Source organism: Coregonus lavaretus (assembly GCF_964263955.1).
Source record: "Coregonus lavaretus genome assembly, chromosome: 34".
Taxonomy (NCBI): Eukaryota; Metazoa; Chordata; class Actinopteri; order Salmoniformes; family Salmonidae; genus Coregonus; species Coregonus lavaretus.
The window spans coordinates 2,108,915-2,125,984 of record NC_140021.1 but is presented as its reverse complement, the minus strand read 5'-3'; the positions used below and the strand labels follow the sequence as shown (position 1 = coordinate 2,125,984).

General features: G+C 44.6%; 1 protein-coding gene across 1 annotated transcript in view; it reads right to left on the bottom strand.

The window, feature by feature from the left end:
- The window catches only part of LOC311109377 (serine/threonine-protein kinase 17A-like), a gene marked incomplete at both ends in the record, with an annotated part of 57,402 nt that overhangs the window by 28,625 nt on the left and 11,707 nt on the right, over nucleotides 1-17,070 (bottom strand). The window contains one exon of the mRNA XM_084152231.1: nucleotides 4,052-4,264. Coding sequence (XP_084008357.1) covers nucleotides 4,052-4,264 — 213 coding nt within the window. The remainder of the gene's footprint in view (nucleotides 1-4,051; nucleotides 4,265-17,070) is intronic.

Genomic DNA, 17,070 nt, shown 5'->3' with positions numbered 1-17,070 from the left:
CCACTATCCACCACGCTCTGTCTCTCCCTCTCTAAGGCCCACTATCCACCACGCTCTGTCTCTCCCTCTCTCCATCCAGGGATGTTTCTCTCTCCCTCCCTCCCACCCTCTATCCAGGGATGTTTCTCTCTCCCTCCCTCTATCCAGGGATGTTTCTCTCCCCCTCCCTCCCACCCTCTATCCAGGGATGTTTCTCTCTCCCTCCCTCTATCCAGGGATGTTTCTCTCTCCCACCCTCTATCCAGGGATGTTTCTCTCTCCCTCCCTCTATCCAGGGATGTTTCTCTCTCCCACCCTCTATCCAGGGATGTTTCTCTCTCCCACCCTCTATCCAGGGATGTTTCTCTCTCCCTCCCTCTATCCAGGGATGTTTCTCTCTCCCACCCTCTATCCAGGGATGTTTCTCTCTCCCACCCTCTATCCAGGGATGTTTCTCTCTCCCACCCTCTATCCAGGGATGCTTCTCTCTCCCTCCCTCCATCCAGGGATGTTTCTCTCTCCCACCCTCTATCCAGGGATGTTTCTCTCTCCCACCCTCTATCCAGGGATGTTTCTCTCTCCCACCCTCTATCCAGGGATGTTTCTCTCTCCCACCCTCTATCCAGGGATGTTTCTCTCTCCCACCCTCTATCCAGGGATGTTTCTCTCTCCCACCCTCTATCCAGGGATGTTTCTCTCTCCCACCCTCTATCCAGGGATGTTTCTCTCTCCCACCCTCTATCCAGGGATGTTTCTCTCTCCCTCTCTCTATCCAGGGATGTTTCTCTCTCCCACCCTCTATCCAGGGATGTTTCTCTCTCCCACCCTCTATCCAGGGATGTTTCTCTCTCCCACCCTCTATCCAGGGATGTTTCTCTCTCCCACCCTCTATCCAGGGATGTTTCTCTCTCCCTCTCTCTATCCAGGGATGTTTCTCTCTCCCTCCCTCCCACCCTCCATCCAGGGATGTTTCTCTCTCCCTCCCTCTATCCAGGGATGTTTCTCTCTCCCTCCCTCCATCCAGGGATGTTTCTCTCTCCCTCTCTCCATCCAGGGATGTTTCTCTCTCCCTCCCTCCCACCCTCCATCCAGGGAGGCTTCTCTCTCCCACCCTCTATCCAGGGATGTTTCTCTCTCCCTCCCTCCCACCCTCTATCCAGGGATGTTTCTCTCTCCCTCCCTCCATCCAGGGATGTTTCTCTCTCCCTCTCTCCATCCAGGGATGTTTCTCTCTCCCTCCCTCCCACCCTCCATCCAGGGAGGCTTCTCTCTCCCACCCTCTATCCAGGGATGTTTCTCTCTCCCTCCCTCCCACCCTCTATCCAGGGATGTTTCTCTCTCCCTCCCTCCATCCAGGGATGTTTCTCTCTCCCTCTCTCTATCCAGGGATGTTTCTCTCTCCCTCCCTCCCACCCTCCATCCAGGGATGTTTCTCTCTCCCTCCCTCTATCCAGGGATGTTTCTCTCTCCCTCCCTCCATCCAGGGATGTTTCTCTCTCCCTCTCTCCATCCAGGGATGTTTCTCTCTCCCTCCCTCCCACCCTCCATCCAGGGAGGCTTCTCTCTCCCACCCTCTATCCAGGGATGTTTCTCTCTCCCTCCCTCCCACCCTCTATCCAGGGATGTTTCTCTCTCCCTCCCTCTATCCAGGGATGTTTCTCTCTCCCTCCCTCCATCCAGGGATGTTTCTCTCTCCCTCTCTCCATCCAGGGATGTTTCTCTCTCCCTCCCTCCCACCCTCTATCCAAGGAGGGTTCTCTCACCCTCCCTCCCTCTCTCAATTCAATTTCAACTTCAATTTAAGGGCTTTATTGGCATGGGAAACGTGTGTTAACATTGCCAAAGCAAGTGAAGTAGATAGTAAACAAAAGCGAAATAAACAATAAATATTAACAGTAAACATTACACTCAGAAGTTCCAAAAGAATAAAGACATTTCAAATGTCATATTATGTATATATACAGTGTTGTAACAATGTTCAAATAGTACAACAGGGAAAATAAATAAACATAAATATGGGTTGTATTTACAATGGTGTTTGTTCTTCACTGGTTGCCCTTTTCTTGTGGCAACAGGTCACACATCTTGCTGCTGTGATGGCACACTGTGGTATTTCACCCAGTAGATAAGGGAGTTTATCAAAATTGGGTTTGTTTTCAAATTCTTTGTGGATCTGTGTAATCTGAGGGAAATATGTGTCTCTAATATGGTCATACATTTGGCATGGAAGTGCAGCTCAGTTTCCATCTCATTTTGTGGGCAGTGTGCACATAGCCTGTCTTCTCTTGAGAGCCAGGTCTTCCTACGGCGGCCTTTCTCAATAGCAAGGCTATGCACACCGAGTCTGTACATAGTCAAAACTTTTAAGTTTGGGTCAGTCACAGTGGTCAGGTATTCTGCCACTGTGTACTCTCTGTTTAGGGCCAAATAGCATTCTAGTTTGCTCTGTTTTTTGTTAATTCTTTCCAATGTGTCAAGTAATTATCTTTTTGTTTTCTCATGATTTGGTTGGGTCTAATTGTGTTGTTTTCCTGGGGCTCTGTGGGGTCTGTTTGTGTTTGTGAACAGAGCCCCAGGACCAGCTTACTTAGGGGACTCTTTTCCAAGTTAATCTCTTTGTAGGTGGCTTTGTTATGGAAGGTTTGGGAATCACTTCCTTTTAAGTGGTTATAGAATTTAACGGCTCTTTTCTGGATTTTGATAATTAGCGGGTATCGGCCTAATTCTGCTCTGCATTCATTATTTGGTGTTTTACATTGTACACAGAGGATATTTTTGCAGAATTCTGCATGCAGAGTCTCAATTTGGTGTTTGTCACATTTTGTGAATTCTTGGTTTGTGAGTGGACCCCAGACCTCACATCCATAAAGGGCAATGGGTTCTATAACTGATTCAAGTATTTTTAGCCAGATCCTAATTGGTATGTCAAATGTTATGTTCCTTTTGATGGCATAGAAGGCCCTTCTTGCCTTGTCTCTCAGATCGTTCACAGCTTTGTGGAAGTTACCTGTGGCGTTGATGTTTAGGCCGAGGTATGTATCGTTTTTTGTGTGCTCTAGGGCAACGGTGTCTAGATGGAATTTGTATTTGTAGTCCTGGCAACTGGACCTTTTTTGGAACACCATTATTTTTGTCTTACTGAGATTTACCCTCTCTCTCTCTCTCTCTCTACCCAGGAAGGCTCCTCCCTCTCTCCCTCCCTCTATCCAGGGAGGCCTCTCTCTCCCTCCCTCCCTCTATCCAGGGAGGCCTCTCTCTCCCTCCCTCCCTCTATCTATCCAGGGAGGCCTCTCTCCCTCTCCTTTGGTTTCATTGTAGTCTTTACATAAGTTACTGACACAACCATTCATTTATTTTATTTTTTATCCCATTCCTGCAATTATCTCTCCTTGTCTATGTACAGTAACCCCCTCTCCTTAACCCTCATTCTCCTTGTCTATGTACAGTAACCCCCCTATCCTTAACCCTCATTCTCCTTGTCTTGTACAGTAACCCCCCTATCCTTAACCTTCAATCTCCTTGTCTTTTCTTCAGTCCTCCTCTCTCTCTGTGTCTCTGCGAACAGGAAAAGGGGATAGTCATGGAGGATAGTGTTTCACCGCAGTCTCAATATTTAATGGCTTGCCTTGTCGTGTCCCTGCTGCCTTTCAATGAACCATCTGGGCTGTGGGCTTTTCATTATTCACCAGCCAGGTGAGGTGGCAGGCAGCTAGGAGATCAGTCTGCTGTGCCATACATTCTGTGGGTCAATGGTGACATGACCTGAATAACACTTTGTATTAGATCACATTACCTATCCTGTTTCTTCAGATCAGTGTAGGAGGAGGAGATGGAGTTATATTGAGATGTGTGTGAATGTGTGTACATAAAAGAGACGTTGTCCATGTCTGTAGACCAATAAAAGGTCATTTTTCCCACCTCAACTAAAAGAGGGCAGACCTTCCCTCTTCTTCACACGTCTGCATCCTCTCTGCACCATAACCCTGAGGATGCACCATAACCCTGAGGATGCACCATAACCCTGAGGATGCGGCATTGTTCCCACAACATAATGGCATAGTGCTATACTCACAACTGGAGGACGAGCACCATCTCAGAGGCCATCTCGTAGACCTGGTGCAGATTGACCACCCGCTGGCTGGCCGTGGCGAGCTCCAGAACGGCCACCTCGTGAATGATCTCCAGCCTGCAGTCCTGGCCCTTCCTCCTCTTCCTCATGAACTTGGCGGCGTACGCCCGGCCCGTGCACTTCTCCACACACTTCCTCACCACCGCAAATTTCCCCCTGAGGAGAAGCACAGACACAGAGAAGAGGGTGTTGGGTCAACACTTATATTTCACAGAGAGGTTGTATTCTAGTACAGAGAATAAGTTAGACTAGAACGTGACTGGAAAAGCCTAATGCTATACAGTAGAGTAGGTTTATTTATTCACCATTAGAGTTATTCTAAAGCCTTTTAACTATGGTAACTGTACCTATGGTAACTGTAACTATGGTAACTGAAGGCAGTCTTTCATTTGGTAATACCAAGTTGACTATATGACCTAGTTTTACTGACCCAGTAGGCCGATACCGACTTTCTACCAATTCACAAGAACGACACAAAGCCACAATGAACGTTTGAATTTCCAGTCTTAAATGAACTAATCCCAGGGCGTCTCATTAGAGCTGAATGCCGTTACAATATCAAAAGGAGCCAATGTACAAGCAGCGTATTTACACAAACGATTTTCGTGGCACCCTTTCATCTCAGTGAGAGAAGAGACTTGAGCTGTGTGTGTGTGTGTGTGTGTGTGTGTGTGTGTGTGTGTGTGTGTGATGCCGTTGATGAGAGAAAGAAAGAGAGGGGTGTTGAAGTGATTCTGAGACCGGCACACTTGTTATCGTTGGAGCTGAACATCCCTTTGTCCCCTTGGCATTTCTGCAGGATGAAGTCATCCTCCGTCCCCAGAACCCAAGTTGGCCCTTTTTCTCAACGTTACAGCCGTCTGCTTTGTGGCTCTGACCCACTTTGAATGAGGACTGTGATGATGCAGGGGCTGGGGCCTGGACTGGTGTGAAAAACACACAGTGTCCCAAATGGCACCCTATTCCCTATGTAGTGAGCTACTTTTGACCAGGACTCATAGGGAATAGAGGGTCCTCTCTGAGAGAAAGCAGTGTATGAAGATGACACACCCACATCAGCCCCCCTCTCGGCTACTGTTTACAGTCAACGCACTAATACACTGGACCAATGGCCTCATTACCTCCTGGCCTCATTGCTTCCTGTTCTCATTGCTTCCTGGCCTCATTGCTTCCTGTTCTCATTGCTTCCTGGCCTCATTGCTTCTGCTTCCTGGCCTCATTGCTTCCTGGCCTCATTGCTTCCTGTTCTCATTGCTTCCTGTTCTCATTGCTTCCTGTTCTCATTGCTTCCTGGCCTCATTGCTTCCTGGCCTCATTGCTTCCTGGCCTCATTGTAAGAGGATATGATAATACAACTTTAGATTCTAAATGTGTAGCAGAGACATTTTAAATGAAACATTGTTGCTAGGTAGGAACAGTGTAGGCTGTTGACAGTGATACTATTTTCCTACATTTAATTGTTTGTTGTGTATTGTTTCCAAGCCAATGCAACAAACCTCACATTTATTTACAATTTAAGTACAATGGTATTGACTTAACCTCTAAGGATAGAGTATTTGCCTGAACTAGGAAAGGTTATCCATTAACCTCCCGAGTGGCGCAGTCGCAGTGCTAGCTGTGCCACTAGAGATCCTGGTTCGAATCCAGGCTCTGTCGTAGCCGGCCGCGACCGGGAGACCCATGGGGCAGCGCACAATTGGCCCAGCGTCGTCCAGGGTAGGGGAGGAAATGGCCGGCAGGGATGTAGCTCAGTTGGTAGAGCATGGCGTTTGCAACGCCAGGGTTGTGGGTTCGATTCCCACGGTGGGCCAGTGTGAAAAAATAATAAAAATAATGTATGCACTCACTAACTGTAAGTCCCTCTGGATAAGAGCGTCTGCTAAATGACTACAATGTAATGTAATTTGTTTTATTTGAACTGAGAGGTTTGCAGTGGAAAAGTCCAGAGCCAGCCAAATCTCTGGTAAAGAGGTCTAAAGAATGATGACTTCGGGAGGCTGAGATGACTTCGGGAGGCTGATTAACACACAGTGTTTTGTGAGCGATAGCCGTGAGTGCCCACACACACACAATCATTTTTACAGCTCACGTCAAAACAGAGTGGCAGTCGAGAAAATTCGTTTTGATGGCCTCTATTAAAAAGAGGAGGATCCCATCAGCTTTCTATAGGCTTTCCTAATATTAAGTACATTGCTTCTCTTTACAACAGGAGTATAGCCTACCTGGCTGGCATTAAAATGAACCACGAGAAAAGCGTCCTCCATTCGCTATTTAAGTGCATAGATGAAATGTATTTTTTCCCCCGCTGCCCCTGTTTCGAGACAGGTGCATGATAATGGTCCATTCTAAATCAAAATAAATTTCACACATATATTATTTAGTATATGTAAAGACAAGATTATATCAAGAATAGTCTGATGGGTGACAATATTAGCCTATATTATCACTTGTGAATGATATATTATCACTTGTGAATAATGCCCAGCTTGTGTGCAGCAAGGCAAGAAACAGCGCATGTCTTATTTTTTTCGACTTTTAAATCATAGTCGTACACCTCATGTGGCCTAGCCCATAGGCCTATATGTTTTGATAAGGTTTGTATCACAACTAAAGTGGCCAAATAACTTCTTAAAATTAAGCACATTAATCCGCTTTACAACGGGTGTAGAGCCTAACTGGCATACATACGCAGCGCGCGAGTTTCATGTTTGAGGAAGATCATTTACACCATAAAAATTCACCTTTATAATAAAAGCATTACTGTACATGCATAATCGCATTTGCGTAAATTTTTGAGAATGGCGTTTTCCCGCTAATTGATTGCATTTTGGAACATTCCCACTTATAGCCTACTGCCGTGTGTGCATTGCTGATCTTATAATGTGAAGAAATAGCCTAATAGTTTATCAACATTTTTAGCTAAACGTTCTGATCTGTTGCGTCAGCCTCATTGGTTTTTAAATGTTTTTTTGATGCTAGTGGTTGTATTAATTTGGGATTTATCACATCCCACAACTGTCCCAGACTCTGTTTGGAATATTTATTTCTCGCACAGAATAGGTCGACTTTTGTCCTATGGGGGATAGTAGATTGACATAGAGTAGAGCTTTTGCTGTTCATTAGGCCTACTCATCTTATTGGCTGACGAAAAGTAAATGTTCTTCCAATATGCACCTCGGAATTGGATAAGGACGCGCGCTGTTGCATCCCCGATGTGTCCGTCTTCACTTGTAGCCTGTGAGAAAGACCTGATCACGTGATGGAGAGCCTTGTGAGTTAGAGGCGCAGCACTCCGGGCCACAAAAGGCATGGATTTTTTTTAGGGTGCATTACGGCCACAAAGGGGAGGCCGCCGTGAAATTCAAGTGCTTGTCAAATTGTGAATGAGAGACTATTGGAGTGCAGAGCAGAGCTCATGCCTTTCAAGCAACTTTTTTCAAATCATCATTAGAGTTTTATTGTATTTTACAATGTATTAAAAATCAAAACATATAGCCCAACATTTGTAGAACAACTAAAGTTACATAAATAACTCTAAATTAAGCATATAGGAGGACCTATTTATTTGTTAACCGCTCAACACAGAATAGCTGCATGTGTGCACTCCCTCAAATCGTTTGTTGAAAATATTTATATTTTATTCAGCTTTGTTCAATTGTATTCTTCATACTATAAAATAATGCCACAGAATTCTAAGTAAATCTGCTAAATGAACTAGTGTAACCCACAGCCATTTGGCATAGCCAGATCAGAACCTAACATAAGGACAACTCAGAGTATGCTATTCTGTTCTTCTGAAATAGACGCCATTTTCTTCATATCATGCTTCTTTAGACATGTCTAAAATAAATAATGGATTTATAGTGAAGGTGTAGGCTATATTACATGGATTTATTAGACTTTTTTAAATGTAGATGTTCCAAAGGTCTGCATCAGTGGCTTGTAGGCTATGCGTGGAAACCAGGAGATGCTAAATGTGTTTGTGTTAATTAACAGTCAATTACCGTGAGACCGGCAGTTATTTGTTTGACAATCACTGGCTGAGAAAATGTAATGTCCGCCACAGCTCTAGTCTGGAGGACTGGGGCTCTGTCCAGCACAGATTTACTACATACAGCTGGGTCCGCCTTTCCTTTTGAAAACACTTCCCTTTGAAAAATGTAAAGACTGGAGGATTAAAAAAAACTCCAAGCTCTTTGACTTGTGCTGAACTCTGTGTGAGGACTAATGCCTTGGGTTAGGCTAAATATTTGAGGGTGGAATTCTCTAGGTTAGGTTTCTATGGGAAGAAGAAGGTAAAAAAGGCAGCAAACCCATTTCAGACGGTTGTGTAAATCATACACTTGAGGACGTGGCTGACAGAGCCGTCTGTTATTGTCTGAGGCCAGTGTGACACAGGGTCAGAGGTCAGTGAAACAGTGACGTGGACACTACACACAAGCACTCAATCTCAGACAGCCAATTAGATTACTTCTTACTCCCTGTGAACCCTGTGACCCTCACAACAGACCCTGCGCCAGGTGCGCTCAAAGTGTGTTGGTATGTGTGAAGGCAGAAAGCAATGACTCTCGTTGGCACCAGGAGTAATTTAATGGCCGCTAATACTTCTATCCGACAAAGGTGCTTGAAATGTCAAGTATCACCTGATAAACATATTCACACGTTCTACAGTTGCCTTGAGAGACGAGCCCTGTAAAACATGAGCATGTGGTGCATCGAGAGAGGAGAACCATTGACTCTGACTCTGTAATGCACTTGGTAGCTGCAGGAATGCACTTCACGTCAGCTTGTGAAAACCCTCTTGGGGTGGGGGTGGGGGGGTGGGGGGTCTCCTCCACAGTCACAGCATCCAATGAAAGCCCACAAGGAATGCAGAGAGCAGATGTAATCTGTTGCATTCATAAACATCTTAGCGGGCTGTGTCTAATCATTCCAGTTCAGAGGAAATAGTTTTGAAGCTATAGAGCACCAAGCTGAGGAGAGTCTTACAGGCTTTCACCTTGACAGCACGGCTGAGGCATTCCTTCATACCTCCACCACTGATACACTGATCCAGCCAGTGCTGCTCTAAGGCTCCTTAAAACCGGAAAGCCCTGGAGTCGAGTTCAGTACGGTATAGAGTAGTGATTGGGGAGATATAATACAGTGACATATGGGGGGAGATATAATACAGTGACATATGGGGGGAGATATAATACAGTGACATATGGGGGGAGATATAATACAGTGACATATGGGAAGAGATATAATACAGTGACATATGGGGGGAGATATAATACAGTGACATATGGGGGGAGATATAATACAGTGACATATGGGGGGAGATATAATACAGTGACATATGGGGGGAGATATAATACAGTGACATATGGGGGGAGATATAATACAGTGACATATGGGGGGAGATATAATACAGTGACATATGGGGGGAGATATAATACAGTGACATATGGGGGGAGATATAATACAGTGACATATGGGGAGAGATATAATACAGTGACATATGGGGGGAGATATAATACAGTGACATATGGGGGGAGATATAATAGTGACATATGGGGGGAGATATAATACAGTGACATATGGGAAGAGATATAATACAGTGACATATGGGGGGAGATATAATACAGTGACATATGGGGGGAGATATAATACAGTGACATATGGGGGGAGATATAATACAGTGACATATGGGGGGAGATATAATACAGTGACATATGGGGGGAGATATAATACAGTGACATATGGGGGGAGATATAATACAGTGACATATGGGGGGAGATATAATACAGTGACATATGGGGAGAGATATAATACAGTGACATATGGGGGGAGATATAATACAGTGACATATAGGGGGAGATATAATACAGTGACATATGGGGGGAGATATAATACAGTGACATATGGGGGGAGATATAATACAGTGACATATGGGGGGAGATATAATACAGTGACATATGGGGGGAGATATAATACAGTGACATATGGGGGGGAGATATAATACAGTGACATATGGGGGGAGATATAATACAGTGACATATAGGGGGAGATATAATACAGTGACATATGGGGGGAGATATAATACAGTGACATATGGGGGGAGATATAATACAGTGACATATGGGGGGAGATATAATACAGTGACATATGGGGGGAGATATAATAAAGTGACATATGGGGTGAGATATAATACAGTGACATATGGGGGGAGATATAATACAGTGACATATGGGGGGGATATAATACAGTGACATATGGGGGGAGATATAATACAGTGACATATGGGGGGAGACATAATACAGTGACATATGGGGGGGAGATATAATACAGTGACATATGGGGGGAGATATAATACAGTGACATATGGGGGGAGATATAATACAGTGACATATGGGGGGAGATATAATACAGTGACATATGGGGGGGAGATATAATACAGTGACATATGGGGGGAGATATAATACAGTGACATATGGGGGGGAGATATAATACAGTGACATATGGGGGGAGATATAATACAGTGACATATGGGGGGGGATATAATACAGTGACATATGGGGGGGGATATAATACAGTGACATATGGGGGGAGATATAATACAGTGACATATGGGGGGAGATATAATACAGTGACATATGGGGGGAGATATAATACAGTGACATATGGGGGGAGATATAATACAGTGACATATGGGGGGGGATATAATACAGTGACATATGGGGGGATATAATACAGTGACATATGGGGGGAGATATAATACAGTGACATATGGAGGGATAGTTTTGGATGATATATCGTATCGTTTTGGTTTTCAGCAGTTTTGTCCCTCTGCAGCAGACATATTGTGAGCAATATGTTTGGAACATCCCCCAGTATGGTGGTAATATGGTATGGTGAGGTCCCTCAGTATGGTGATAATATGGTATGGTGAGGTCCCTCAGTGTGGTGATGGTATGGTATGGTGAGGTCCCTCAGTATGGTGATAATATGGTATGGTGAGGTCCCTCAGTATGGTGATAATATGGTATGGTGAGGTCCCTCAGTATGGTGATAATATGGTATGGTGAGGTCCCTCAGTATGGTGATAATATGGTATGGTGAGGTCCCTCAGTATGGTGATTATATGGTATGGTGAGGTCCCTCAGTATGGTGATAATATGGTATGGTGAGGTCCCTCAGTGTGGTGATGGTATGGTATGGTGAGGTCCCTCAGTATGGTGATAATATGGTATGGTGAGGTCCCTCAGTATGGTGATAATATGGTATGGTGAGGTCCCTCAGTGTGGTGATAATATGGTATGGTGAGGTCCCTCAGTATGGTGATAATATGGTATGGTGAGGTCCCTCAGTATGGTGATAATATGGTGAGGTCCCTCAGTGTGGTGATGGTATGGTGAGGTCCCTCAGTATGGTGATAATATGGTATGGTGAGGTCCCTCAGTATGGTGATAATATGGTATGGTGAGGTCCCTCAGTGTGGTGATGGTATGGTATGGTGAGGTCCCTCAGTATGGTGATAATATGGTATGGTGAGGTCCCTCAGTATGGTGATAATATGGTATGGTGAGGTCCCTCAGTGTGGTGATAATATGGTATGGTGAGGTCCCTCAGTATGGTGATAATATGGTATGGTGAGGTCCCTCAGTATGGTGATAATATGGTATGGTGAGGTCCCTCAGTATGGTGATAATACGGTATGGTGAGGTCCCCCAGTATGGTGATAATATGGTATGGTGAGGTCCCTCAGTATGGTGATAATATGGTATGGTGAGGTCCCTCAGTATGGTGATAATATGGTATGGTGAGGTCCCTCAGTATGGTGATAATATGGTATGGTGAGGTCCCTCAGTATTGTGATAATATGGTATGGTGAGGTCCCTCAGTATGGTGATAATATGGTATGGTGAGGTCCCTCAGTGTGGTGATGGTATGGTGAGGTCCCTCAGTATGGTGATAATATGGTATGGTGAGGTCCCTCAGTGTGGTGATGGTATGGTGAGGTCCCTCAGTGTGGTGATGGTATGGTATGGTGAGGTCCCTCAGTGTGGTGATGGTATGGTGAGGTCCCTCAGTATGGTGGTAATATGGTATGGTCCCTCAGTATGGTGATAATATGGTATGGTGAGGTCCCTCAGTACGGTGATAATATGGTATGGTGAGGTCCCTCAGTATGGTGATAATATGGTATGGTGAGGTCCCCCAGTATGGTGATAATACGGTATGGTGAGGTCCCTCAGTATGGTGGTAATATGGTATGGTGAGGTCCCTCAGTACGGTGATAATATGGTATGGTGAGGTCCCTCAGTATGGTGATAATATGGTATGGTGAGGTCCCTCAGTATGGTGGTAATATGGTATGGTGAGGTCCCTCAGTACGGTGATAATACGGTATGGTGAGGTCCCTCAGTATGGTGATAATATGGTATGGTGAGGTCCCTCAGTACGGTGATAATACGGTATGGTGAGGTCCCTCAGTATGGTGATAATATGGTATGGTGAGGTCCCTCAGTATGGTGATTATATGGTATGGTGAGGTCCCTCAGTATGGTGATAATATGGTATGGTGAGGTCCCTCAGTATGGTGATGGTATGGTGAGGTCCCTCAGTATGGTGATAATATGGTATGGTGAGGTCCCTCAGTACGGTGATAATATGGTATGGTGAAGGTCCCCCAGTATGGTGATAATACGGTATGGTGAGGTCCCTCAGTATGGTGATGGTATGGTGAGGTCCCTCAGTATGGTGATAATATGGTATGGTGAGGTCCCTCAGTATGGTGATAATATGGTATGGTGAGGTCCCTCAGTATGGTGATAATATGGTATGGTGAGGTCCCTCAGTATGGTGATGGTATGGTGAGGTCCCTCAGTATGGTGATAATATGGTATGGTGAGGTCCCTCAGTATGATGATAATATGGTATGGTTAGGTCCCTCAGTATGGTGATAATATGGTATGGTGAGGTCCCTCAGTATGGTGGTAATATGGTATGGTGAGGTCCCTCAGTACGGTGATAATATGGTATGGTGAGGTCCCTCAGTATGGTGATTATATGGTATGGTGAGGTCCCTCAGTATGGTGGTAATATGGTATGGTGAGGTCCCTCAGTGTGGTGATGGTATGGTGAGGTCCCTCAGTATGGTGATTATATGGTATGGTGAGGTCCCTCAGTATGGTGATGGTATGGTGAGGTCCCTCAGTGTGGTGATGGTATGGTGAGGTCCCTCAGTATGGTGATTATATGGTATGGTGAGGTCCCTCAGTGTGGTGATAATATGGTATGGTGAGGTCCCTCAGTACGGTGATAATATGGTATGGTGAGGTCCCTCAGTATGGTGATTATATGGTATGGTGAAGGTCCCTCAGTATGGTGATTATATGGCATGGTGAGGTCCCTCAGTATGGTGATAATATGGTATGGTGAGGTCCCTCAGTATGGTGATTATATGGTATGGTGAGGTCCCTCAGTATGGTGATTATATGGTATGGTGAGGTCCCTCAGTATGGTGATAATATGGTATGGTGAGGTCCCTCAGTATGGTGGTAATACGGTATGGTGAAGGTCCCTGGTCATTCCCAGACCTAGTATAGAGGCAGGGTGCTAATCAATCGTCTTGTGTAAAGAAATAAACACTGCAGTGGTACAGCCCAGCCCTTGCCCAGCGAAAGCCCCCACTGCATTCTGTCCGGACGCTCACCCACTGGGAGGCTTTGATACCAAAACGTTTCGGATGCCTCCGATCCAATACTGTGTGAAGTTCTCAAGTCAGCCATGAATCTGTGCTATGCTTCGGTAGGGTGCTGGACAGGGGGGGCCTAGGCCTGGAATGTTCTAAGGCTCAACTAGCCATTTTGATGTACAGTGGGGAAAAAAAGTATTTAGTCAGCCACCAATTGTGCAAGTTCTCCCACTTAAAAAGATGAGAGAGGCCTGTAATTTTCATCATAGGTACACATCAACTATGACAGACAAAATGAGGGGGAAAAATCCAGAAAATCACATTGTAGGATTTTTAATGAATTTATTTGCAAATTATGGTGGAAAATAAGTATTTGGTCACCTACAAACAAGCAATATTTCTGGCTCTCACAGACCTGTAACTTCTTCTTTAAGAGGCTCCTCTGTCCTCCACTCGTTACCTGTATTAATGGCACCTGTTTGAACTTGTTATCAGTATAAAAGACACCTGTCCACAACCTCAAACAGTCACACTCCAAACTCCACTATGGCCAAGACCAAAAAGCTGTCAAAGGACACCAGAAACAAAATTGTAGACCTGCACCAGGCTGGGAAGACTGAATCTGCAATAGGTAAGCAGCTTGGTTTGAAGAAATCAACTGTGGGAGCAATTATTAGGAAATGGAAGACATACAAGACCACTGATAATCTCCCTCGATCTGGGGCTCCACGCAAGATCTCACCCCGTGGGGTCAAAATGATCACAAGAACGGTGAGCAAAAATCCCAGAACCACACGGGGGGACCTAGTGAATGACCTGCAGTGAGCTGGGACCAAAGTAACAAAGCCTACCATCAGTAACACACTACGCCGGCAGGGACTCAAATCCTGCAGTGCCAGACGTGTCCCCCTGCTTAAGCCAGTACATGTCCAGGCCTGTCTGAAGTTTGCTAGAGTGCATTTGGATGATTCAGAAGAGGATTGGGAGAATGTCATTTGGTCAGATGAAACCAAAATATAACTTTTTGGTAAAAACTCAACTCGTCGTGTTTGGAGGACAAAGAATGCTGAGTTGCATCCAAAGAACACCATACCTACTGTGAAGCATGGGGGTGGAAACATCATGCTTTGGGGCTGTTTTTCTGCAAAGGGACCAGGACGACTGATCCGTGTAAAGGAAAGAATGAATGGGGCCATGTATCGTGAGATTTTGAGTGAAAACCTCCTTCCATCATCAAGGGCATTGAAGATGAAACGTGGCTGGGTCTTTCAGCATGACAATGATCCCAAACACACCGCCCGGGCAACGAAGGAGTGCCTTCGTAAGAAGCATTTCAAGGTCCTGGAGTGGCCTAGCCAGTCTCCAGATCTCAACCCCATAGAAAATCTTTGGAGGGAGTTGAAAGTCTGTGTTGCCCAGCGACAGCCCCAAAACATCACTGCTCTAGAGGAGATCTGCATGGAGGAATGGGCCAAAATACCAGCAACAGTGTGTGAAAACCTTGTGAAGACTTACAGAAAACGTTTGACCTGTGTCATTGCCAACAAAGGGTATTTAACAAAGTATTGAGAAGCTTTTGTTATTGACCAAATACTTATTTTCCACCATAATTTGCAAATAAATTCATAAAAAATCCTACTATGTGATTTTCTGGATTTTTCTTTCTCATTTTGTCTGTCATAGTTGACGTGTACCTATGATGAAAATTACAGGCCTCTCTCATCTTTTTAAGTGGGAGAACTTGCACAATTGGTGGCTGACTAAATACTTTTTTTCCCCACTGTATGTTGCGTATAACTCAGCCACTATCCGCATGCTATTGAGGAGAAAACTCACAACAGACTGTACCATCAACGCAAGCAGTGCACACTATACCAAATGTTCCAAGTTCAGCCAGCACACATAAGCCTTTGATTTAGGGCTTGTGTACATGGAGAAACTTTTAAAAAAATCATACCACAGCCTTTTCTGCAGCCATGTCAGCACATTTCCAAAGCCGGTGGCCTCACACAGACAACACCCTGAAAGAGATGGCTGTCATGTGTACAGAGAACGGGGGGGTGTGGGGGGGTGACTGCTGGGTCACAGTCAATGTAAAGGAACGGTCGATTCAGAACAGATAGCTTTGGCCCTAAACCACTCGAGGCAGTAAGGTTACGTTTTTTTTGTTGACAAAAGCTAGGACCACTGCTTTGGTCCATTTGAGCTTTTGGCTAAAGATCCCCTTATTTATAATTCATCACACTCCCAGTTTCCTGACCCATTCTTATTTAAATTAAAATGGACATCTTTATTTCCATGCATATTTTTGTGGTGGCAGGCGTCCAAGCAGAAGATGGGTTTAATATAATAAGGTTTTGAGGCCAAGAGTTGAATGTCTGCTCTCCTTTTTATTAGAAATTATTCCAAGCAGTAGCCCTTGAGGGGGAAAAGTCACCTCAATGTAAGTATGTAGGTTAGCTTACACGTTACAATAGCGGAAATGCTAAAGAATCTAACATCTCTCTTCTAATTTGACCAGCCAAACTATATGGTGGGGTGGGCTTGAGATAAAAGTCGTTGACAGATCTTAACTGTCAACTTTATTGAATTAGACATTAGACTTGGCAGGATCGTCCCCTCCAAATGGCCACTACATAGATGCTTGGCCCAATGTTTTGAGAGTGACACACAGTTGGTATGGGAAGAGTGTTAGGAGTTCATCCTGTCATCCGGTGGCTGTAAATCTGATGGCTCTGACAGACAGATGCTTAGAGTGACGCGAGTCCTCTTTGGATTCGGACCACCTGTATAATCATGGCATTAAAAGTATTATTATTAATATTGTAGATAGATTGTAACTTCCATCAATGTAATTGTCTGCATCACTTCCAATCACTCATGTTCATTTTTTTCTCGCATATATACATATATACACACACACACACACACACACACATATATATATATACACATACATATCCTTTAAAATAAAAATATATATATTTCCCTTTATTACTTTCCAACCCCACCATCCCTTCCCTAATTGGAGTAAACTAGTGAACAACAATGCTTAGGCCTCTACTTCCAGCTTATACATACTATATACATTTTATGGACACAGTCAATAATTATATTTTGTTTGTTTTTACTCCTGAACTTCCTCCGATCATTTTCATGATGTCCATCTGGTATGCTTCTGTATGCCATATCTTTCTAACTGTGCTCTTTCACAAAAGCTCACAGTATATAACCTATACACTTATTATGGACACAGCATGTCTTACACTAGTTATCTTGT